The sequence below is a fragment of the Triplophysa dalaica genome, chromosome 1 (assembly GCF_015846415.1).
Source record: "Triplophysa dalaica isolate WHDGS20190420 chromosome 1, ASM1584641v1, whole genome shotgun sequence".
Lineage (NCBI taxonomy): Eukaryota > Metazoa > Chordata > Actinopteri > Cypriniformes > Nemacheilidae > Triplophysa > Triplophysa dalaica.
This window is the reverse complement of record NC_079542.1, coordinates 2779270-2804705: the sequence shown is the minus strand read 5'-3', so window position 1 is coordinate 2804705 and position 25436 is coordinate 2779270. Positions and strand designations below refer to the sequence as shown.

The window sequence follows — 25436 nt, the reverse complement described above, 5'->3', positions numbered from 1 at the left end:
GTTCAGGGACATCATTGACTACCATAGTAGGAAGAATTAAATGGTATCAAAGGTGTCCCAGAACTCTTTGTTTTCCTAAATTCTTCAAAATATCTCATTATGTCTTGAACAGAACCAAAAAAATACTATATTTTCTTCCTTCTGTGTTAGTGGATGATGTCCCAGAACTGATAATTGCTAACATTCTTCCAAATATCTTCCTTTGTGTTCAACAGAACAAAGAAATGCATACAGGCTTGAAACTACCTGAGGGTGAGCAGACATAAATGAATTCATTTTGAATAAACTATCCCTTTAAATACTCAATCTTGCTTATTCACTCTTATATAGTTACAAATATTGTATTTAAGACACTGAACTCTCGCGAGGACAGGTCTGCGTGATCACTGCCACGTTCTATTCCAGAGTTGCGCTAAGTGGGTGGGAGTAAGAGAACTGATCGCTGATTGGTTTCATGACGCCTTACGCTTCCGCATGGCGGTTTCGTATTGGACCACTTCCACGTCTATCAAAAGTAGATAGGTTCCGCTTTACCTCAGCTGGATGTGAGATTTGTGTGAGATTTCTGCTCGAGTCATCGCGTGCAGCGCAGAAGTTTTAAACTGAATTATTACTCAGTTATTTTATTACTCAATAAGCGTATTACTACATTATTTTGAGCATGGGCCAGAAGAAAACTCTTCGCTCTCAGGCCAGGAAAGGTAAACTCGGATATGTTTATACAGTAAAAACATTTGTTTGTTGATGATGCTGAGGGCGCAAAGATAATTTGCAACGTATTTGTGAAATATATCATCATTTATTGTGTTAAATGCAGGAGAAAGATATGCAAACCTGTTTTTTTTGCTATGTTTGAATGAGGAGGATGCTATCTCTGCCACTGTACTAGTCTATGACGAGTCTACCATATATTTGTCAGCTATAGCAATAATCCGCTGGCGAAATTTTTGGGACCATGCTATTCCTGAAGCACCTTGGAGTGCCGTGAAAATACCGCGGTATATAAGCGAGTACTGCGGTATTATCGTAAGATATCTATAGTAGATATTCTTCACTATGGTACTTACTGTGTGTAAGTACTGTTTTATTTTCTTAGGTGTAGTATGGTACTGATACCAGAGTACCATGCTGTTTTTGTCTAATATACCATGGTAATTCACCGCAGTGCCTTTATAAGGAATAATTTGCAAAGATAAATCATGTAAGAGTATCACATGTATGTGTTAACGTGTTCAAATGCTTATAATTGAATCTTTACTAAGCTCAGCCTTGAAACTTTGTTTGGCAACTGGCAAAACAATGTTTGTAAACGCAGTATTTTTTACACACTGATTGTATTATTTGATACATCAAATTTACCCATATAAACCCATAATAATCCATAAGTGCCTGCTAGGGTTTCATTCCCAAATGCGAAGACTTTACAAAAGACTACAGTTTTGCTTTTAAACGAATTAACTATATGAACTTATTGTTAGATTACAGAAGAGCAAAATGTAGAAAAGTCAGAACAGATCTGTTCACTTACACTATTCTTATAGCAATCAATATGAATGTTGTTTTAAATGTTGTTTTTAGTTGATGTGCAGAAAGTGTTTGTGTTGAACAAACCTTTTGGTTTTACATTTCTTCACATAATTTTGTGTGTTTGACGTGGCTTGATGCAACGTACTGTACCATAACCCTTTCCATCGAGTCAGGTCTATTTTGCACAGTTTCAGACAATAAATAAAGGTGACATCGTGACAGACAATAATATATAATAATAAAAATATTCGTAACAAACTGGAAAGTTCTAAAGTGCATTATAGAATACATGATATTATTGTCATCATCCCATAAGAATGCTATTGAGTTCTCCACAGTAAGTGCTAGTGCAATAGCTTTTTAGACCTAGCAACAGTAACTAAGTGGTGTGGGCGGGCTTTAATAAAGTGTGCATTGTGTCAAGGTGCATGTGCGTGTGTTTGGCTATAACTGTTGTCTCCATATGAGGTTTCAAGAGGGTGTGCGCACAGCCGCACTAAAAATACCCAGCAGGCCGTGCATATATCGAATTGCAGCTGAGCCAGGCAGAGGTGTTTCATGAGAGCGGAAAAAAGATTCACTTTTATTTTGCAGTTTCCTTCGCCAAGGCTAGAAACCCACAAAAATGGAGGAAACCGGTGTGGACGGAGCCAAAATGACAGGTAGACTGATGTGGTTAGAAATCAATTGTATTTGGATGGTGTGGAGTCGGTTATATTACATTAAACTGTCGGATATAGCGTAACGTTTTATATTGGGTTGTAATATTCAGTACTTGTATGAGCATGAAATCTAAACCATCTGTGGGTTTTTGCATTTTTTGTACGTGGTGTTGGGTTCATACTTCATGTTTTTCACACAGAGTGAATTGCAATAGCTTGTAACTAATATATTGTGTCTTACCATTTGTAGTATGGCATGGACGTGAATACATTTAATTGATTTACTAATGGCTGTAGTGTGATGATTGGTTCACTGCCAGTTGCACTGGCTAATCTTTGAAAAACCCTATTACAGTACCCCTGTTGACCCTTTATAAACCACGCCCACAGTTATATAGCCACACCCCAGCAGACATATGCATTAGACAGAGCTGCGTGTTTGTGTGAAGTGCGTTTGTCATTGTGCTTGTCTGTGTGACGTTATTTTACTTCATTTTAGTCTATTCTGCGAGTGAAATATGTTTTCCGGCTGCATAAAGTCCTTATAGCTACTGTAGATCCGGTCTTGCAAACGCGAAATCCTGCTGTTTACATATCGACTGGCTGTGTGTCTGAGTGAATGAGCTGCACAGTTGAACATACTACACGCTTGACAGTGGACTTGTCTGCATCTCACTATAAGGAGGAAATGTACACAGGAACTTCATCTTCAGAGTGCCTCTGAGAGTTTAATTCACAAGAATTTCACAGTTTGAGTAAAGCTACAGTCAACCATATGAAAGTCAAACGTCTTCGCTACGACCAAAGTCCCGTTGACCTAAGCACTCAGATGGAAAAAAACTAGTATAAAGACTATAGTATTTGATATAGATAATTGTAGTACCCTTGTAGTAATTTGCTAAACTATTGTAAAACTGTAGTATACTACAGAAAGATTAGACAATACAAAAATCAAAAACCAAGATTAGTTTGGCAAAAATCCAGTCATTTATATAGATCAGTGATACTACAGTATTTTAATGTAGACAGATATTACACTTTTGTATAGTACAGAACTTCGGTAAACGAATACTAATTTAAGAAATTCAGGTAAACAAAAAATGATATGGGCCTAATTTTATCTATCTGTATGCAACATTAATGTCATTTGTCATTTAAAGATGATAACAGATGTTTTGTGCTTGCGCTGCAACTGTTTGGCATGTCCTTCAACATTTTAAACCTCTGTAGCACCAGTGCTATGTGCAAAAAAAGGTACCGTACAGCCCTGTGTGTGCGTGTGCGTTTTACACATGGATGACCTTCTCAGTCAAGTGTAATACAGTCTGTTACATGATCCTGAGGTTATTTTTTAACCCTTTGTCATTCGCCACTGAGTGTAACATTCCCTGTGGTCTTTTTACATTTTGACCTCATTTAGAGAGTGTTATAGATACAGAACTGAATCAGGGAGGAACAAAGTCATATCATCTAGCCTTACCTCTTCATAGCTGCCAAAAACATAGTTTTCATGAACTGATGTGATACTGTATGTCTCATTTGCCCGTGTTTGTGTCCCCAGATTCTCCGACGGTAAATACACCCGTAAAGAGCGATAAGAAGGCCAAAGGGAACTCTATCTTCAGTTGGCTGTTTGTGGTGGCTATGCTGGGTGTTTGGTTATCTGTAGGAGTCGTCTGGTTTGACTTGGTTGATTATGACAATGTTGTTGGTAAGTAAGGTTTATGTGTTGTTTCTTAACTTATTCAGACCAGACTAGAACCAAGAACAAAACAAATTTCTGTCTGTGTCTGAGAAATGTTTGCATACTTAAATAAAAGTACAATGTGTCCTGGAAGTTACCATAGAGTCAAGGTCTCATGAACTGGGCCTGTTTATTGTGTTGAATGAGGTCTACTTATGACTTATCTACTTATGATTTTTTACATTAAAAATATCAAAATCAATAAGTAAAGGCTATTTTCTACACGTAACGTTAGGTTACACATTAGCACCATTCCCACGAGATAAGTATTATCTTGGGACCTCGTGTGATTTATAAATGACCTCCCGACATCTGAATTTCATGTGGCGCATTTGCATGGGATAAGTAACTTATTTCCCGGATGTGATGGCAAGGCTTTGCGTATAATTTGTATATCCTATAGTTTTATGGTGTTTAATGATATATGACCGTACCTGTCAGCATTTGAGACGCGTGATCGCGAACCGGACAGAAGATCACCGCGATCGCGGGTCTCAATAGTTACGAGAGTTTCCATGATAAACAAACAAACGGAGACTCCCGGCCAATACGACAGTGTCGGCAGACTTAAGGATATGACCCCTTCAACCCGAGATAATAGTGAAACACTTCAAAACCGCCTCCATTATTCGCAAATGGTGGATAAAACCTTGAAAAATTATATATGTTCGCGCCAAATCACAGAGATGCCGATTCGCACGGGACTAATATTATCACAGGACCTCGGTGTTCGTCAAAATTTGGTAAGTGATTTGTTTGGAAATTTTTACTTAATTCGCACTGATCGCCGATTCGCACTGGATTAAGATAAAAAAACTCTGCAATTATTACAAATGAGCAGAGATCCCCAGATAATACTCATCCCATGTGAATAGGGCTCAGGGCATATCATGCAATCTCTAACAAAGCAATAGTGACGCATAGTACAAAGTGGGCGGGGCTAGAGAAGTAGTCGTTGATATTCTTCTGTGGAGGCGGTGTTCAACCTATCTATCACATAGGTTCATTTCAGGACCTATCGTCCACGGGGCCTGATGTCAATAACAGTTGTTATTTCAGTAACAAGGTCGTTTTCAGTTCTGACACTTACAGGATGTTCACTTGAATACAATTCCCTCTTATATAACAAAAGCTCAGGTAAAAATGTATGTCTTAATTCATGACTCCTTTAATGCATATTACAACCGATCTGACAGTACTGAAAATTTGCTTTTGTTGTGGAACTAGAAGTTTGCTTAGATCAACTGTTCAATTCAAGTCAATTCAAATTTATTTATATAATGCTTTTTACAATTTTGAATTGTTGCAAAGCGGCTTTACATGCATGTAGATAGTAGATTGTGGCTGTATAAGACCTATCAAACAGTGCGTAATGATGTTTTATGGTATTTTACATGTAATGAATCACATCTTTTCTCATCTGCTCAACTGAAGGCACTCTTGGAGGACTGTATGATGCCGATGGTGATGGAGACTTTGATGTTGAAGATGCCAAAGTTTTGTTGGGTAAGCAGGTTTTCTTTTTCTGCATGACAGACTTACTATTTATACTCAAAGTGTCACACTAAATAAACAGTAGAAAGAGTTTAGTTGAAAACCATCTGGTAAATTTGATCTCACAGCAAAAATATATATTTGCTTTTGATTCAAAGTCTAAAAGTGTCCATGACAGATTTGGAGGTCTTTTCAAATACAGCGCTGTAAACACATATTTTTAGTACACTCAAGGTCCAAATCTATAAATACATTAAAGTAAAGTTCTCCAGATGAGCGGCCTGACATCACTCCATCTCAGACTGTGTGTGGAAGGAATATTAGACGGCTACATGACACCATCAAACACACAGAATTGAGTGTCCATGTAATAAATTAAATGTAATAAATAAAATAACCCACTACCGCTAACACACAACCCACTACCGCTATTTAAAAAAAAAATTACTACTTACACCCCCATTGGCAGTCTTGTCTGCATGCAAAATCTCCCTTTAGCTATTTTTTTACTTCCTGTATTGCACAGCGCTCACTCCTCCTGTTAGTGTTGATTTTGAAAGATAAATCAAAAGTTGGACATTTAAAAGCATCTTTATATGGTTCCATTTTTAATCTGGTTTGCTGCATCCCTCTTTTTCGTGTATATTTGATAGGAACATGCTATAAAAAAATGTAGAACCCTGTCTAAGATGGTTGAAATCTTGTAACTTTATAGGTCTTGTCTTCCTCACTTTCATAAGTCACTTTGTATAAAAGTGTCTGCTAAATGATTTCCTGTAAATGTTATTTTTTCCCTCTTTTTTGTTTTTTACATTTTCCTTTTGTACACATTTCTCAGACATAAAATTAGGAAGTGGTTGTCTTTGTTTCAATTAAAGGAGAAGCTGTGGTTCTACTAACCACACATTTCCTCTCTGTCTGACTGTGCAATAGGCCTATGACTTATCAGATAGTTTAGATTTCTCGAGATTATCTGCATGTATTTTGGCTAGGAGGTTTCCTTATTGAGCGTTGTATATGTTTATTTTATTTGTGTGTGTGTTTTCTGATTATGGATTAAAAGTTAAACCTTCATCCTTTCTAAATCAGAGAATGCTACAGCGGTCACTAAAGAGAAACCCTCAAGAAAAGATATATCAGCAGTGGAAGCCAGTGTCAAAGCAGTCCAGTCCAAGCTCACTCGTAATGGCATTTCCATGATTCTATAGACGCCGTTGTCTGTGTGTGTGGTGTTTGCTTGCAACATTATTCAAAAGCAGTTCAAAGAAACGGGCATGTAAGTGTGTCATGTCAGATATGTAAATAAAAGTTGTGTTTCGACTTGGTTTTTCGCATGCATGGTTGATCGGCTGTGGAACAAATGAAATTCATCATTTACTCACCTTCATGTCAAACCTGTATGCCTTACTTCTGCAGAACACAAAAGAAGATATTTTTAAGTACATTTGTAACCAAATAACATTGGACCCTATTGACTTCCATTGTATGGATACAAAACCACTGTGACATTTCTCAAAATGCCTTCTTTTGGGGTTTCACAGAAGAAAGAGTCGTGTAGGTAATTCAACCCCATGAGGTTGAATTAAGGATGGTGGAATTTTTGTTTTTGTGCAAACTATCCCTTGAATATCCCATACAGAGGCTGAAAGTCGCTTGCAATTGGTTCACTCCAAATACATCTAAGTACCAGGTGGAGAGGTAAAGAATGTAAAAATGCTTCTCTGCTTTGTAGAATTCATTCTTAAAATGCTAGGTTATTTTTTACGCAGCGTTGGGTCAAAAAGACATGAACCCAACCATTGGGTTATAAATAAACTTATGCTGGGTTGTTTTAACCCTTTGTTGGGTCAAATACACTGTACACATTTTCTGGGTTCTTTTAACCTAGTGGCTGGGTTTGTCCCTTTCTGTTGGTGTTGGGTGTTATCTTCAGTCATATGTGTTGAGTTTGCTGTTTTGTCATTTGTCTGCACCGAGCACTGTTCACTTCCATGTCCTAGCGCTTTGCCTATGTAAGCTGTATTTGCCTGAAATTGTGTGAATTGGATCAGTATTGAATATTGGATTGTTGTTGAGTTGTTTGTTGATTGTTACAGCAATCACAGACCTTGTAGACAAAAGTCATAATTCACTTTGTGTCCTACATTCAATGCAGATGAGAGAGCAAAAGAAGTTGGGCCAGAGATGGAACGAGGTATCTAGCATGGGTTTTGCAGAAGCGCAATGAACATGCCTTTCTGTGCATGCTTTATAGCATCTTAAAGGACAGCTGGTGTGAAAAGATGTTTTGTCCGATTTGTTGTTAATAGACTAACGTGTTTAAGTTGTCACTTTATAGGTACACTAAAACTGCTTATAAATCTTTGCATGCGTTTAGAAAACAATATTCGACTACCTTTATAGCTCTTTAAAGTAGAAAATTTGAAGCACAGTATTTTGTAGATGGTTTGCGCACTTTGGTGTGTGTTTTCTTGACCTACTTACACTGACATAAAAGGCTCAGCATCTTCATACATTGACGTTTGCATGGGCGAAGCAAGATGAGTCCTTTGAGATGTGAACATGGTATTCTGTCCCCTCATTCTCAGAGCATCCCACCAGAGATATTGGGCGAAAGCTGAAAGCGGCTCTGAAGGAGCAACTACGAATGATTCACGAGAAGATCGAAGCCAAAAAGATCGCCAAACTAGCCCTTGCTGAGGTCCGTATTGTTTTGGCCAAAGAGGAGGAGGAGAAACAAGCTGCTCTCGCTGCTAAAAAAACTAAAGAGGAGGCTGTAGTTAAACTCCGAGAGGAACGGGAGCGGATAGAACAGGAGAGGCTGAGGGAAGAGAAAGCGGAACAAGAGAGACTCCGTAAAGAGAGATTGGCCAAAGAAAAAACAGAAAAAGAGAGGGCAGAGAAAGAGAGACTGGAAAAAGGGAGATTAGCCAAAGAAAAGGCAGAAAAGAGGAGATTAGAGAAAGAAAATGCAGAGAAAGAAAGACAAGCCAAAGAAAAAGCAGAGAAAGAAAGACTAGCCAAAGAAAAAGCTGAGAAAGAGCAACTAGCCAAAGAAAAAGCTGAGAAAGAGCAACTAGCCAAAGAAAAGGCAGAGAAAGAAAGACTAGCCAAAGAAAAAACAGAGAAAGAAAGACTAGCCAAAGAAAAAGCAGAGAAAGAGAGACTAGCCAAAGAAAAGGAAGAGAAAGAGAGACTAGCCAAAGAAAAGGAAGAGAAAGAGAGACTAGCCAAAGAAAAGGAAGAGAAAGAGAGACTAGCCAAAGAGAAAGCAGAGAAAGAGAGACTAGCCAAAGAAAAGGCAGAGAAAGAGAGACTAGCCAAAGAAAAGGCAGAGAAAGAAAGACTAGCCAAAGAGAAAGCAGAGAAAGAGAGACTAGCCAAAGAAAAGGCAGAGAAAGAAAGTCTAGCCAAAGAAAAAGCAGAGAAAGAGAGACTAGCCAAAGAAAAGGAAGAGAAAGAGAGACTAGCCAAAGAAAAGGAAGAGAAAGAAAGACTAGCCAAAGAAAAGGCAGAAAAAGAAAGACTAGCCAAAGAAAAGGAAGAGAAAGTAAGACTAGCCAAAGAAAAGGCAGAAAAAGAAAGACTAGCCAAAGAAAAGGAAGAGAAAGAAAGACTAGCCAAAGAAAAGGCAGAAAAAGAAAGACTAGCCAAAGAAAAGGAAGAGAAAGAAAGACTAGCCAAAGAAAAGGCAGAAAAAGAAAGACTAGCCAAAGAAAAGGAAGAGAAAGAAAGACTAGCCAAAGAAAAGGCAGAAAAAGAAAGACTAGCCAAAGAAAAGGCAGAAAAAGAAAGACTAGCCAAAGAAAAGGCAGAGAAAGAAAGACAAGCCAAAGAAAAAGCTGAGAAAGAAAGACTAGCCAAAGAAAAGGCAGAAAAAGAAAGACTAGCCAAAGAAAAGGCAGAAAAAGAAAGACAAGCCAAAGAAAAAGCTGAGAAAGAAAGTCTAGCCAAAGAAAAGGCAGAAAAAGAAAGACTAGCCAAAGAAAAGGCAGAAAAAGAAAGACTAGCCAAAGAAAAGGCAGAAAAAGAAAGACAAGCCAAAGAAAAAGCTGAGAAAGAAAGACTAGCCAAAGAAAAAGCCGAGAAAGAGCAACTAGCCAAAGAAAAGGCAGAAAAAGAAAGACTAGCCAAAGAAAAGGAAGAGAAAGAAAGACTAGCCAGAGAAAAGGAAGAGAAAGAGAGACTAGCCAAAGAAAAGGAAGAGAAAGAGCAACTAGCCAAAGAAAAGGCAGAAAAAGAAAGACTAGCCAAAGAAAAGGAAGAGAAAGAAAGACTAGCCAGAGAAAAGGAAGAGAAAGAGCAACTAGCCAAAGAAAAGGCAGAAAAAGAAAGACTAGCCAAAGAAAAGGAAGAGAAAGAAAGACTAGCCAGAGAAAAGGAAGAGAAAGAGCAACTAGCCAAAGAAAAGGCAGAGAAAGAAAGACAAGCCAAAGAAAAAGCAGAGAAAGAGAGACTAGCCAAAGAAAAGGCAGAAAAAGAAAGACTAGCCAAAGAAAAGGAAGAGAAAGAAAGACAAGCCAAAGAAAAGTCAGAAAAAGAAAAAGCAGAAAAAGAGAGACTGGAGAAAGGGAGACTAGCCAAAGAAAAAGCACAAAAGGAGGGATTGGAGAAAGAAAATACAGAAAAAGAGAGATTAGAAAAAGAGAGTTTGGAGAAAGAAAAAGTAAAGGAAAAGGATGAAAAAGACAAAGAGAAGACAACAAAATACAAGACAGCTAATGAACATGGACGAACATCTGACCAATCAGAAAACGAGAAGGACACAGCTGATGAAAAGATATCTACCCGCGGTCTTCTGAAATCCTCCAATAAGAGAAACAGAAAGTGATGATGTGTGAAATGATATCACCGCTGGTGATTTGAAAGGCAGTGATTTACACCCTTTTGAGGATTAAAACACTAAACTTATGTGACAGTGTAGCAGTAATAAGTTACAGGACACGCGCTCAACTGTGTGTGTTTGTGTTGTTGTGTTTTACACACACAGCGTTACAGATGAGTTAACTCAGGCTAAAGTTTAGATGTGCTCAGCTAAACTCCTCCTCAAGTGGGAAGATGATTTAAAAAATCTTAAACCGATCTATTGATTCAATTAATATTTCATTGATTCGTGCCTGTCCAAAAGTCTAGCCTTTTGTTGTCTTGTTCTTCTTTTAGAGTAATTTATATTAATTATTTTTTTAATTATTTATTGAAGTTTGATGCTGTTGTCATTATTATTTTTGCCGGATAAATACTGCTGTAATCACAGTATAACATTTTCTGCCATCATCTTCTTTAGTCTGGGTAAGGGTGTGTTCACATTTTTCGTGTCGTATATTGTTATCACTTCCCGTTTAAGTTTGTTTGAAAGTGGACCGAGACCCATCTTTTCAGCGGTGCACACCATGGTTCAGGTGGCAGCGTTCACATTTACACAAATAAAACACACTTACAGAGCAATCACACCATAGTTTCCAAACGAACCAAACATGGCGTATGTGAATACACCCTTAATGTAGAGAGCTTTTTCTTTTGTCATTTGCAGTATGGTAGTTAAATACTTTAGCTTGTAGATTGACTTTGTTCAGATAAGCAGCAAAATTCCTTTTTATGGAAATCTGTTCGATTGTAATCTGAAAAAAGCATGAAATTTAGTTACAACGTTACATTTTTCTAAATCAAAGCTTGCACCTCACAAGTTCAGCATTTAGACAGAAAAAATATATATATTTCTGTCGTCTTTGTTGCGGCTTTGTACATCGTACTGATTACATATAGCATCTTATATAGATGTTATGTAGATGCAGATGTTAACCAGGCTTTTAATTTTAGGAAAGTCAAAATGAAGTGGTATTAACATAATTCAAGGTGAAATGTGTTTTATTTATTACTATGAAACAGGTCTGAAGAAGTTACAAATTATATATTTGGTGACAAATAAGCAATTCATACGGTGCTGTAATTAGGTACTTTTCTTTTCAGCTGTTCATCATTTTAATCTTTAATCTTAAACGTTTTTTCTCTTTTTCTTTTTCTTTTCTTTTTCTTTCGTGGTGACGTTAACTTTAAAGGTGCAAATATTTGAATCTCAATTGGTCTGTTCTTAGTTTTTGTCTGTTTCGATTTTAAGATCTCATGCAAAAGTGTTGTTGGTTTATTTGAACGAGGTGATTGGCATTTTGTTGTACATGTAAACACACTCAACACCTTTTTTTTTCAGTGTGACAGGGCTTTTATATTATTTTACGTTGGGTATTTATTATGAAGTGTACTGAAACCTTTATCCCGTCAGTAGTTCTTTTGGTAAAATTATAAAAAATTGACCTACAGGTATATGCTTGTTACTGTATGACTAATGGATTAATGGTTGTGTGTAATGTTTAAAGGGTGTCATTGCAAAATTGATGAATATACTAAGCTGTTAAAACAGCACAAGTGGACATGTCGGACTGTCCAAACACACACAACAGTGTTCGAGTAGTATCAGAAAGCGCACTGCGTTCAGCCTTTTATTTATTTTGAGTCTGCAAATGAACATGATTCAGTAGACATTAAAGACAAGATTAAATGCATCACCTTTAATACATTCTTTGAAAAAGTCTAGCAAGAATGTTTAATGAAAATAAACTGTGAGATGTTTATGAGTTAACTGTAGCTAGTTGTTTCAAATAAATGGGAAAATTCTTTTTAAAAATATGTATTTGGTCTGTTTGATACATGGCCTGATTTACTCTTCTGTGTAGGGATGTGCACGAGTACTCGATTAATCGATTACTCGAACGCATCAGCAGGATCGAGCATGAAAATGATGATCGATTGGCTCTATTTTTTTTTTTTTTACTATCATTATTTCTGATTGGTTATGCTGGTATTTGGGCGGTAGTCTGATATTTGATTGGTTATGGCTGCGAGAAGTTGTGGTCTAGAGACAAGACCGGAGCACACAGCGAAAATGGCGTCTAAAGCGCGCAGCAATGTCTGGCAACACTTTGAAAAACTTGACGAAAAAGCAGTCAAGTGTAAGATGTGCAGCGCCACGCTGGTCTACAACTCCACAACGAGTTCAATGCGTTACCATCTTGCACATAAACACAAAAAAGCAGATGATGCCGATGCCACTACCAGCAGTCAAACGAGCATAAGAGATTTCACCATCAGACAGAAATGCGACAAAGACAGGTCGGAGAAAATGACGCAGCTAATAGCAGAAATGACAGCAGAAGACTTGCTGCCTATTAGTTTTGTTGAAGGTGAAGGTTTTAAACGTTTAATGAATTACGTTGAGCCCCACTATACTGTCCCATCGCGCAAAACGGTCACTGCAAGGATTGATGCTCTATATGAAAAATGCGCTTGTTCACTAAAAGACAGTCTGTCGAAGCCAGCGCGGGTGGCTATAACTACGGACTCGTGGACCTCGCTAACCGCTGAATCGTATATGACGCTAACCTGTTATTACATAAATGAATGGAAAATTCACAATGCAGTATTAGAGACGCGAGGTTTTGAGGAAAGACACACAGCTGTGAACATTGCCAACTACCTAAAAGATGCAACAGTTAAGCTCTGAAAAAGTAATGGCATGTGTGCACGACAACGCTGCTAACATGATTCTGGAATTATAAAATTATCCATGGCTTCTAATTTTCGTTAGGCTATGGGCTACTTAACAGTCGTTTGGTGAAGTTGTATTAAACTTTATTTTTGCGAACCTTTTACAAAAAACTTTTTTGATCCACAGCCGTTGTGATGCTGCTGAAGTAAAATATTGTTTTGTTAAAAATAACAGTTGAATAAAATAACTGAAAAGCATATCATGTGTGTTTTATTTGTTTTACACATGCATAGAAAAAGGTAGTTAGACAAATAATTAGACAGACATATTGATGGGATAATACTGTAAAATAAGATTTTTTTTTTTTGCTGGGCTTCAGTCACCATTGTTTTAAAGCGCCCTGTAACGGGAGAAGCGCATCCACTACTTTCTGGTTGGCATTTAGTTCAAGCTCACATGCATTTTGTGTAGATAAATACAATTTGTAATATAACATTTACATATTGTGTATCTAGGCTATGTGATAAATTTTATATACAATGCGTCATGAAGAAAAAGCGCTTCAGCTTCACCTCACGCTGTTATTTCTTTTAAATGTTTACTGTGTTAACCACTATTGATGGTGATGTTTAATAATCTGTGTTAATTTAATTATTTTTTTAATCCTGTCATGTTTTATTGTTTTATCAACAACATTTTTAACAAGGCTTTAATTAAAATATTTAATTGTCGCTAAGAGGCCCCTTGCTTAAGCTCCACCCCCGATTAATCGAGTACTCGTTTCTCAAACCTGTGGATTACTCGAAATGAAATATGATCAGAAATGCCCATCCCTACTTCTGTGCGTGTATTATTACTTATTATTACTTCTTTGATGTATCTACATTTTGAGATTCTGCATCTGAAAATCCTGCTAATTTTATCATAAGTTTTTCAAGGGCTGTCAAAATCGCATCCAGAATAAAAGTTTGTGTTTACATAATATATGTCAGTGCACTCTGCATATTAATTAACAAACACACACACACATAGATAAATATATAAACATATTAATATATACATGTGTGTATATAGAGAAAATACATATATTTAAATTAGTGATGCGCCGATATGTAAATTTTGACTGACATCGATAACCGATGATTCTTTAACGTTGGAAGCCGATAACCGATATACAGCATCTAAATATTAATATAAAAATCCCTAAGGCTGAAACAAAAGGCAAAACGTGGACTACTGCTTTTACTTGTAAAAACAAATTATAGATGTTCTTCCGTAGCAACTTAGAAAAAGGTTCTTATAGCCACATGTCTAACAGGTCTCAAGAAAGCATTCAGACAGCAGTCTGATTCAAACCATATGCTTTAGTACCTATAATTTACACATTCATAAATATCTACATACTCTACCTACATCAACAATGTTTTGCTAATAGCAGTAAGTGAATGATCACCTTGAAAGATAGTACTGTAATGTATTTTATCTGTGAGCAGTGTGCAGCTGAAGAAGTTTAACAAGATGTAATGATTTATGATTTATTGGCTATAATATATCGGCCTAAATTTTATTATCGGCTAATACCGATAACATAAAAAACGCGATCTATCCACCGATACCGATATGGTCGATAATTTATCGTGCATCCCTAATTTAAATATAAGACAACATTTTCATGTATTTATATTTAACAATCATTTAAATTAATATAAAGTATATAATTTTTTATTTTTAAATAAAAATATTTTTTTTTAAATAAAATGTTATATATGCACGTATGTGTATTTGTTTATAAATCAAAATGAATATGCACAGTACACAGACAATATTATGTAAACAAAGAATTTTTATCTGGATGCGATAAATTGCGATTAATCGGTTGACAGCCCCAATGTTTTCACGTAGAAAGGTCTAAAGAGTGTACGCTTTTCTCTTTCACAATGAATGAACAGATTGAGGCTGGAACTAGATAACGAAAGTCACCCGTGTGGAACAAGACTTGTTTCATAATGAATGAAGTCCACAACAATAGTTTGTCAAAATAAGAAACTATTGGTATGTTTAAAATGGGGTACTACCTCACTTTTCCTACTAGACTGCACACAACATGCAACTGTAGTTCTCTGTATAAATGAAATATATCAGGGCTGTCAATATCAGATTTTCACTACATGACAATAACTATATTTTCATGATATCTATTGAAATGTTTGAAGAAATAATCAGAAACAATGCTATCAGTCAAACTCATCTTTATTGTCTTGCATTGATATTTGGACTGTGTATTGCATTTATACAGGTCTATCAGAAAGACCTGTGACATCACATGAGAAACCGTTGGAAAAAGGTAAGAAACTGTAGAACCCTTCCATGATTCTTCTCAGTTTGCCTCTTATCTGTGAGTAATGTACAGTGGTAATGTTTGCTGTTAAAGGAGTACTTCACTATAAGAAATACATTTCTTGATAATTCACTCACCCACATGTATGTTTATTTCTTCTGTCGAAAAACAAATTGAGGCTTTTGAGGAAAGCTTTTCAGGGTTCATATCTATATAATGGACTTAAACGGGTGGACTGTTGGTTAAGGTCCAAATTTCAGTTTCAACGCAGCCTCAAAAGGCTCTAAACGATACCATGCATAAAGATGTTGTCTAGCAGGCCGATTGGTCACTTTTCCAGAAAACGAGAAAATTAGTTACCTTTTAAACATCAATATAATGTCCTGCAATGCCTCGGATTGCCTCCATGTAGCGCGTTCATGATTGAACTTACTCAGTGATAGGTGTGTGACAATACAGTGGTGTGATTTTTTTGGTTGTTGCATATTTGTCACGCTTAAGTGATTCAGATCATCAAACAAATTTTTACAATACTCGAAGAAAACCAGAGTAAATACAAAATGCAGTTTTTAAATGAAGGTTTTATTTATTAAGGGGAACAACAATCCAAACATTCCTGACCCTATGTGAAAAAGTAATTGCACCCTTTTGTAAATCATGAATTAACTGTGATGAATTGGTTAACCTGAGTTAAATATCAATAGCCACACTCAAGTCTAATTACTGCCAGACCTGTTGAATCAAGAAATCACTGAAGTAGAACCTGTCTGACAAACTGAAGTAGATCTCAAATAGCAACACATCATGCCGAGATCTACAGATATTCAAGAAAAGATGAGAAACAAAGAAATTGAAATGTATCAGTCTAGAAAGGGTAACAAAGCCATTTCTAAGGCTTTGGGACTTTAGTGAATCACAGTGAGAGACATTATCTACAAATGGAGAAAGCATGGAACAGTGGTAAACTGTCCCAGGAGTGGCCGGCCTACCAAAATTACTGCTACCAAACTTTAAACATTCCTAGCATCAGTGCTATGTGCAAAAATGTTAACCTACAGCCTTAACACTCAACATAATTACTGCTTGCCTTTGTTTCATAGCAGTTACAGAGTATGCCTATAACTGAATTCAGGCGGCCAAAGCAGACACTAGTTAAATCTTTCACCACCATTGACCAGTTATCTCGTCATTTAAAAAAATCGGTTCCCTGCCAAAGACAAGTTATTACGGCAATCAGTGTTTGTACTGTTATACAGCAGGTGGTGCTATTACCAAAAAAAATACAGAATCCCAGAACCTAGAACGTGTTTTAGCGGTTTATTAATGATTGTTCTGAGTGTAATCTGGGCGGAATCTGTGACAAAAAACGTTAATTATCACAGCTGTTTAATCAAAGTGATGCATTTTTTAAGAAACCTACCCACATCTTAGGAGTGATAAAAAAATAACAAATGAAGATAGAAGAATACGGTTTCTTTTGTTTGAAAGCTGAGACTTTCATTGGACATTTTTTGTTCATATATTCTTTACAGAAAATTTACTGTGAGCCAATAAAGTTGGGTGAAAATGTTAAAAACCGCTGGCGTAGACTGGCAACTTTTTTTTAAATGGCTGGCGGGGAATGAGTTCAAAATCCTTAGAAGCAAACTTGACCAATCCAGATCCAAAACAATTTTATTGCGAATTCAAATGAAGTATCATTGTGTAAGCGGAAGTTCTGACCCAGTGTTAACAAGTGTGGAGAAAGACGACCGTTCAAATGTCTTGGGATGTTGAATGAAATGTTATATATCTTTGTGCAAGACTGTCAGTTTGTGTGCATGTCAGGGATGTTTATATCCTATGTCACGCGTAACATTTCCAATGTGATTGCGAAATAGGGAAGTCATTGACACGCATCCTGGAGGACCTCGGAGGCAGAGCAAGCAATATACTGTATTTGTTATTTTGTTTTCTTGGAAAATTTAACTGAAATTAGGACCGTAACCAACATCCCCCCGTTTAATTGTATTATATGGAAAAGATCCCTGAAAAGCTTTCATGAAAACCCTAAATTTGTATCGACAGACGAAATAAACACACGGACAGCTTCTATGACATGTGCGTGAGTGAATTGTCATGAAATTGTAATTTATTGTAATATAGTGAACTACTCCTTTAATGTTTATTGTTTGGTTAACATGATGTGTTTATTTATTTTTCTCATGCAAAAATATGTTTCGTAGAGATAACACCTGTTCTGTGTGCTTCGGTTGTGAAATCTGTAATACTTTACTGTCTTTGACTTTACAGCAGTACTTCTTGTCATATTGTTCATGCATGTAATTTAACTTTTTTTTTTTTTTTTTTACTACTACTTTGAAGTTTATAACTGAACTGTTACTGATAGATGTGTAATTGATTGTGTTGCATTTTAGAACTAGATGCAGAATCTCTTCCTGTTGAAAACAAAGGTAACATGAGTGTACCGTATGCACTTATATCTATTTCATTTTTAAAATATGCAACAATTACATTTTACAAAATCTGTTTCTGTTTAAGAGTCCACGGCACCTCCTCCACCTGAGACTACACTCGATGATAAATCCCCAACAAAACATTCTAGACCTCAAGATGAAATTCACCTTCCACATACAACACAAAGCGAGTCTGAATCTGTGTCCACACCTGAATCTGCATCAGATTCAGAATCGACAGATGAACCCACAGCAGACACTAAAGCAGAGCCTGGAGGTCAGTTCAGCTCAAACTGTTAATGCTTTGATGATGTTGTGTTGTCTGAAGATCAATTATCTCTCCGGACAGCCAAAAAGAAGAAACCGAAACTCTTCAATAAATTTGACCAAACTATAAAATCGGAGATTAACGCTGCCGAGAAACTGCGCAAGAAGGTAAAAAGAAATACTGTTGGGAAAAGCAGCCACCTTACAATAGTCTGGAAAAAGCAGTATTTCATAACGTTATTTCTTTTCACAGGGAAAATTTGAGGACTCTCTTCGTGCTTTTGAAGCTCTTGTTCAGCAGTACCCACACAGCCCCAGGTGTCGCTATGGCAAAGCCCAGGTACAGAACCACAATCGCGTCACTTTTATGATTGATATAGTATACATGATTTTACAGGATATAGTATGAATCATGTAATATACAATATGAGTGAGGTAGTTTACAGGATAAGTGATGTACATTTGTATACAGTTTGGATATATGTAGTATGGTATGAAATATGTAGTGCACAATATGAATTATGTAGATTACACTGCAGTAAGAGTGATGTAGTACACCGTGGGGATCATGTAGTATATATAAGAAGGAGGTAGTGCACTGTATGAATGATGTAGTATACAGTATAGAGTAAGAAGTGTACAATATGAATGAATGCAGTACACAGGATTATTCTGGATTATTCATAGGATCAGGTAGTTTAAAGTATGAATGGTGTAGTACAGTATGGATCAGGGTCAGGTAGGGTACAAAACGAGTGATACGATATACAATACAATATGAATGATGTAATGGACAGTATGAATAATGCAGTATACAGCGAGTTTGATAGTGTACTGTGTGAGGCCAGCATTAAAAATACTTCTGCTTTGAATTTTCCCATTCGCTACAAAATGTTTTATTCAATCATTTTCATTTGAAAATCATTGTGTTTGTTTCAGGTTTAAGACAAGACGATCAGTGACACTGAATGTTTATGAATAATTTTGTCCGTGTGTTCAGGCTGAAGATGATGCGGCAGAGAAATTGCGCAGTAATGAGATGCTGTTAAAGGCAGTAAACACGTATGGAGAAGCGGCTGAGCTCCCGGACACACCGCATGACCTCATCAAAGCCACATTAAAGAGACGTGCTGACAGACAGCAGTTCTTAGGTACACACACAGTTCCTCTGTCGGTCTGAATCATGTTGTTAGTCTGTGTGTGAGGTTTGATTTATATCCCTGAGCAGGTCGAACAAGAGGTTCTCTGGCTACTTTGGAGAAGCTATCGCACATTTTTCCAGAAGACATAACTGTAAAGAATGACCTGGGGGTGGCATACCTGATTTTCGGGGACAACAAGAGTGCAAAGCGAGTTTACGAGGAGGTCAGATGCTCATCATGCTTCTGTGTTTGTGAAGGCCGTGTGAAGAGAGAGACTAACGTGTTTATGATTCCTCCTAAGGTTTTGACTGCTGCTCCAAATGACGGATTTGCTAAAGTGCATTATGGCTTTATACTGAAATCCGAAAATAAGATTGAGGAGAGCATACCTTACCTGCGGGTAACGCTAACTCACTTTCTCGCACGCGTGCAGAGAAGTGTAAATATGCTCACAGACATACTCTTCTTCACAAATGTGTGTTTGTGTTTAGGAGGGTTTGGAATCTGGAGATCCAGGTACTGATGATGGAAGGTTTTACTTTCACCTGGGCGATGCGTTACAGCGGATGGGAGATAAGAGTGTAAGACCTCAAGATACTTTATATTGTGTTTGGATAAAGTCAGTGATTATTGTATGTGTGTGCTGGATGTAGGCGTATGACTGGTATGAGGCGGGACATCGGCGGGGTCACTTCTCATCTGTTTGGCAGAGGTCTCTGTATAATGTCCAAGGACTCCGTGCTCAGCCATGGTGGACGCCTAAAGAGACTGGATACACAGATTTAATCAAAGTAAGAACTTATTTATGGTTTGTCACTGGAATCATCAAACCATCTGGTCACCACAACCAAATACACATCCAAAGAGTGAATCTGAATTTGAAGCACATCTGTTGAATAGTACATTTCAAATCAAAGTTGTTCATTTGTGTTTCCAGACGTTGGAGCGTAACTGGTTGACCATAAGAGATGAAGTTCTGTCGGTGTTAGACAAAAACAGCGGGCAATTCCAACCAGAAGATGAAAATCTAAGAGAGAAAGGAGACTGGGGACAGTTTACTCTCTGGCAGCAGGGTAATGTACCGCGTTTAAAACCAATCAGCACATAATGCATCTCGAAATAAAAATCGAATGTAAAAACATAAACAAAATTAACTTTTATACTTGTATGCAAACATGTTTTCATCTTTGCATCAGTAGTAGGTGAGCTCTGTCGCATCCAAAGTAACGCACCCCTTTAAGTCTCTGTGAACAGGAAGTTGCGTTTTTATTCCGTATTATGACGCATTTCCGATTTCATATAAATGAAATAAATGGATGTGTTATTGTGAAATAAAACTAGCAGCAGACTGACAGTTGAAGGGGAGGAGTTACCGGATGCTCCGCCCATGCCGTCTAACTTGTGTCATTTGAGATGGATTGTAACTAGAGGGCGGAAGTGCTTTTTCAGACTTAGCCGAAGATTATGAGGTCACAGAAATTTTGAAAAGAGAATGACCCACATTGATAAGCTTTTTACAATAGACTACGTACACAAGTGTAGCAACGAACTTCCGCTGTCGCCAGAAGTCGTGATGTCAGGCTGTCGGCACACCACATTAGATTAAAGTACTTATCCTCGTAGTTGTGGATATATAGAGCTTAAATACTTTGTCCCACTTGCTTGTTGGAGCACGAGACCAGGCATCGTTGATGCGGTCTACATCGTTAATGCTTAAATTTGGCAGATCTTTAAGACATCTTGTAAACACTGACTTTTTCTGTGGTGCGAGTGCAACCGGTAACTGACATCACGACTTCTGGCGACAGAGTAATTTCGTCGCTACACTTGTGCACGTAGTCTATAAACGCTGCAATATTTAAAAAATATAAATATTATAATTTTTTATTTCACTGGCACTTTAACTCTTTCTCAGGTCGAAAGGTTGCTTCTTCGTGTGAGAGTGTCTCTAAAACATGTGCTCTGCTGGAACGCTACCCAGAAGCCACCGGTTGCAAAAGAGGCCAGGTACTTTATTGACCATGTGTCTGTGCACAAATGCAACTTTTACTTGTGTCACAGGTTGCACTTTTAATTTCACTAAACTGTTTGCTTTCAAACAATAAAGCTTGTGTTTCTCTTTCAGATAAAGTTCTCTGTGATGCAGCCTGGTACTCATGTTTGGCCTCACACTGGTCCCACTAACTGTCGACTGCGCATGCATCTCGGCCTCATCATCCCGAAAAAGGGATGCAGGATCCGCTGTACAAACCAAACGAGGTCGGTTTAAACACACATGGACATAAACTACATTGATTCTTGCTTTTTTCACCCAGCAACGGCTTTCAGCGTCTTGTACACATCAAACATATAGATTTAAAACAACTGTTCTAGTGTAGATAATAAGGTTTTTCCACACATTAACAAGTATTCGGTTTCATTTGTCAATGACAAAATTTTGTGACTTCATCAATGTGTTTAATATCTGTTTAGGGAATGGGAGGAGGGGAAAGTCTTAATATTCGACGACTCGTTCGAGCATGAGGTCTGGCAGGAGGCAGACAGTTACAGACTCATCTTCATCGTGGACGTCTGGCACCCTCAACTCACCCAAGCACAGAGGCAGACTCTGTCACCCATATAGAGCAATCGTCCAATCACAAGTTGACTTGAATGAGGTCAGCGGCCAATCAGATGACTGATTTTCTGGCATCACATATTTTTTGGGCCACATCTTACTTTGATGTCCTGTGGTACTGAACATCGGGCAACATGAATGTATCCATTTAAAGTATAATTATCACAATCCTTTGATAGTTATGAATAATGTGAATGATTTTTTAAGAACAGTATACAGACTGATGCCGACAGGCTTTAAAAACGAACAGGTCTACACGCTTGGAGCTCAACTATGAAGTCTAAATATTAAAGTACAATGAGACACGAGTAATGAGACCAGATAAGAAATCATTGGAGATGAAGTAACAACTACTAATGAAGGAATTGTTACAGAAAAATATGCTCGATGAGTTTCCTGTTTGATCATTTCACAGATATCATGTGACTGAACACTGCACTGTATCCTGTAGGTTAAACTGTGTGTTTTTGTGTATGTGCAATTTTGTGCAGAGCCATGAAAACAAATCCTTCACTTTGTGCCTTTTCCAATATTGGACAGCCTATTACACTACTGTCATGTGTGAATCTCACGAATCTTATTTTAATGAAGGACATATTCAACCCCAGTTGTTCGTATTATAACGTAAGAAAATATATTATTTAAGTAGTATTCATACATCATGGAGGTATTTGTGGTTATTTTAGGGGAAAACAAGACCGTTAAAATAACATTTTGTAAACACTACGTGGAAATTCTAGATGTGATTTTTGTATAAATTGAAAATGTTTACATACAAACTAGATGCCAAAATATTGTACTTTTGTGTCAATTTAATAAAACAAAATAAAAGTCCATCTTAAAAAGTTGATTGTATAGTGTCACAGGTACACTATATGCACTTTCATTCTTTACCTTAAAGAAAAAAATATAATAATTACATTAAAATCACAGACAACCTATTATAAGAGTGCTTACTAAAGTAATAAACTAATCAAAAAAGTATTTCTGTTCAAATGAGCTTTCAGTTCCAGTGTATACAGGATTGTAGTTATAAATCAACGCCTTCTGTTCTTCCTCTGTGCTGCTAAAAGTATGAAGATTTTTCCTCGCTGTAAAAGGAACAATAAAGAAGGTAATAAAGATTAGTCTGTGAAGGACATCTAATCCTTGTGCTACATTATTATAAAGTGACAAGTCAATGTGTTCAACATTAAGTGCAAACAAAGTAGTATTGCTTCCAAATTAAATGTTAACGATAATGTATCCTTAATTCAGCAAAATTAAAATCAACCTTATTATAAGGATCTTTTTAGGAAGTTGTTTTTGCAATATTTTCATGACAATTTAAAGAAGAATAAATAAAATATATGCACTTATACAGTATATTTGCACACATACATATGTATAATACTAATAGGTGCTTGTCACGTAAATAGTTGGCAGACTGGAATACAGCCCTGATATTTCTGTGACATTCACTCTGTATGTTTGTTTTACGAAAGTTAATGGCAGTATGTGTTGGTGGAGTATTAACCATACCTTCATTGACAAAAAACTGAGCGGTGTAGGAGGTGGTTTTAATGGCTGAAGGCGTGTGGGGAATAGAGGGCCGTGTAAACTCAAAAGCGTTCTTCTCCGGGTGCCACTGGGTGCCATAGATGGGAAATTCATACGCTGTACACACACAGAGAAACAGTAGGCCTACATGATGATATTGCTCGTGCAAACAGAGGAACGTGTTAGACATCTACTTGTCTGTTTACTTCCGGCAATTTACCTTCCATTGTGGACACAAACTCATTTTGTCCATCTGTGTTGGTACTTAAAACTCTGTAGAACTTCTTCATCCTCTCACTCTTGGTAAAGTTCTGAAATAAAAGTTTGGAGATTTCGTAACGAAACGTGGCAAAAGCATGTAATATAAATCATTTCAGCAGTGGATTTGTAGTGATGTAACAGCAGTTGCAGTCATGTTTGCTGTAGTACCGCTGTAGTCAGACTCCACTGGTGCGAGTTTTCTGTGAGAGATTCAGACGCCAGCGATTTCATAAGATCACCAGGAAAGTCTTTGAAGAGTCGACTGTGTCCGATTTCTTAACCACAACAATACAAAATATATTTTATGGTTAAAATTCCAAAAGTTTGTTTACCGACAAATAAAAATAACTAGAGTAAATGTCATTATAGACCGATTGTAAGGGGATAGTGTTATGAAAACTGTGATAATACATCACATTTATTTATGTAGCAAATTAGTTTATAAAACCCATTCATTCAAAGTGAACAGTATGCGCCTTAAGCTATGTTAAAAAGTGTTAAAAGGAACACCATATATCAACCAGAATAATAACAATGAAACCACAGCCAGTTCTAGCTAATAGAGATTAAACAGATGGCGTTGATTTACCGTCAGTGAAGTTGAGTGGCAGGGAAATACTGCTGGTGTTTGTGTGAGAGAGTAACAACTGACCGCTGGTCAACAGTGTCAGCTGCTCAAATCCCAAACAGATTCCCAAAATAGGGAAATAATCGCCCTTCGAGTTCGCCTGATCACAAACACAAATGTGCTATGGGTAAATAATATGTGCAATTGTACAAAAGTAAAAAGAAATGTGTTCAATGTGGCTTCCTTTAATGTTTTAGACTTTTTCAAAGTTTCAATGTGGAAAAGGAAATTAAAGGGGCCCATCCGGCACCCTGCTTTAGCTCAACCAGACAGGAATCTCTGTCAAAACTACTTCTGAAACATATTATTAAAGTATTAAAAGATGTGTCAGCTACCCATATCGTAAACAGTTTGGTCTTAACGGATAACGCACTCTTACTGTACATTGGGGTGTAAAACCAACAATATTCATTCCTTTTAAATGTTTATGATTTTAAAGTTATTCTTTTTAAGTAGATTACAGTAAATGCACAGTCATGCTGATGATGTTTAAGTCACCAGATGTATTTGTACACACACCTCAAGAGCGAGTCTGTAGAAAAGAGCAGCTGCTCTGGAATAGCCGGACGTCTCTATACTGACTCCACCACCTGGAAACAGAACCCTGGAGAATGGGGGGGCGTGACGTCATCATTCAAGGATCATCATCACCTCCATAAATTCAAAAGACTTACAGATATTCGCTCACCCATTAATGGATTTAAAGAGACGTGTGTTTTCTTCCTCAGACTTGTTGATTCTATGAGACATTACAAAAATAATCCTCGTGTAAATTAATACAATTATTTAAAATACCATTTTTCAATATTAATGAGTTAGAAACACTGCAACCTCGCGCTGAACTCACGTGACAGGCACCACTCGAGCGCCTGCAGACTCCAGAAACTTGACGTATGAGGCCGCAATATACGAGTTTCTGCCCGGCTGTGGATTATAAACCTCCTGCGCGAGAACACCTGCACGCATTCACGCGATTAAATATCAACAAACAGGCTAATAAACACTGTTTTTAATAACTCACCAATTATTGGACGATCATTTGTTTTGATTTCTGCTCCCGGACTGACCGTAAATACGGCATTGACAATTGTCAAAACACACACGAAGTGAATATAAATCATGTTTACGTGAAGTTTGTTGGATCGTGTGCGTGTCCGGTTACATGACAGCTGTATAGTGTTGTCCGCTGTGTTCCTGTGACGTAAGGACGTCAGGACGTCA

General features: G+C 37.2%; 2 protein-coding genes across 5 annotated transcripts; one reads left to right on the top strand and one right to left on the bottom strand.

Moving 5' to 3' along the window:
* Positions 1–528: 528 nt before the first annotated feature.
* Positions 529–22444, top strand: unm_hu7910 (un-named hu7910). 4 transcript variants are annotated; one of them, XM_056763550.1, is made up of 17 exons: positions 529–701; positions 3751–3900; positions 5368–5439; positions 15264–15311; positions 17723–17758; positions 17847–18038; positions 18111–18196; positions 18282–18368; positions 19029–19179; positions 19257–19393; positions 19472–19570; positions 19662–19751; positions 19824–19961; positions 20108–20243; positions 21086–21177; positions 21296–21429; positions 21643–22444. In XM_056763550.1, the coding sequence occupies exons 1-17, from the start codon at positions 662–664 to the stop codon at positions 21791–21793; spliced, it is 1839 nt and encodes a 612-aa protein (XP_056619528.1). In that variant the 5' UTR covers positions 529–661; the 3' UTR covers positions 21794–22444. The 4 variants fall into 4 exon arrangements, with proteins under 4 accessions (XP_056619528.1, XP_056619309.1, XP_056619453.1 ...); XM_056763331.1 differs by lacking the exons at positions 15264–15311; positions 17723–17758; positions 17847–18038; ... (9 more) ...; positions 21296–21429; positions 21643–22444 and adding exons at positions 6517–6609; positions 7583–7621; positions 8016–14617; XM_056763412.1 differs by lacking the exons at positions 529–701; positions 15264–15311; positions 17723–17758; ... (10 more) ...; positions 21296–21429; positions 21643–22444 and adding exons at positions 2044–2189; positions 6517–6609; positions 7583–7621; positions 8016–14617.
* A 137-nt stretch (positions 22445–22581) lies between these two features.
* ggh (gamma-glutamyl hydrolase (conjugase, folylpolygammaglutamyl hydrolase)) lies at positions 22582–25436 on the bottom strand. The gene is made up of 9 exons (XM_056763588.1): positions 25237–25436; positions 25063–25171; positions 24904–24954; positions 24735–24819; positions 24177–24315; positions 23756–23862; positions 23547–23637; positions 23309–23443; positions 22582–22878 (listed from the first exon to the last, which is right to left on the bottom strand). Exons 1-9 carry the CDS (start codon positions 25334–25336, stop codon positions 22757–22759), a joined length of 939 nt encoding a protein of 312 aa, XP_056619566.1. The 5' UTR covers positions 25337–25436; the 3' UTR covers positions 22582–22756.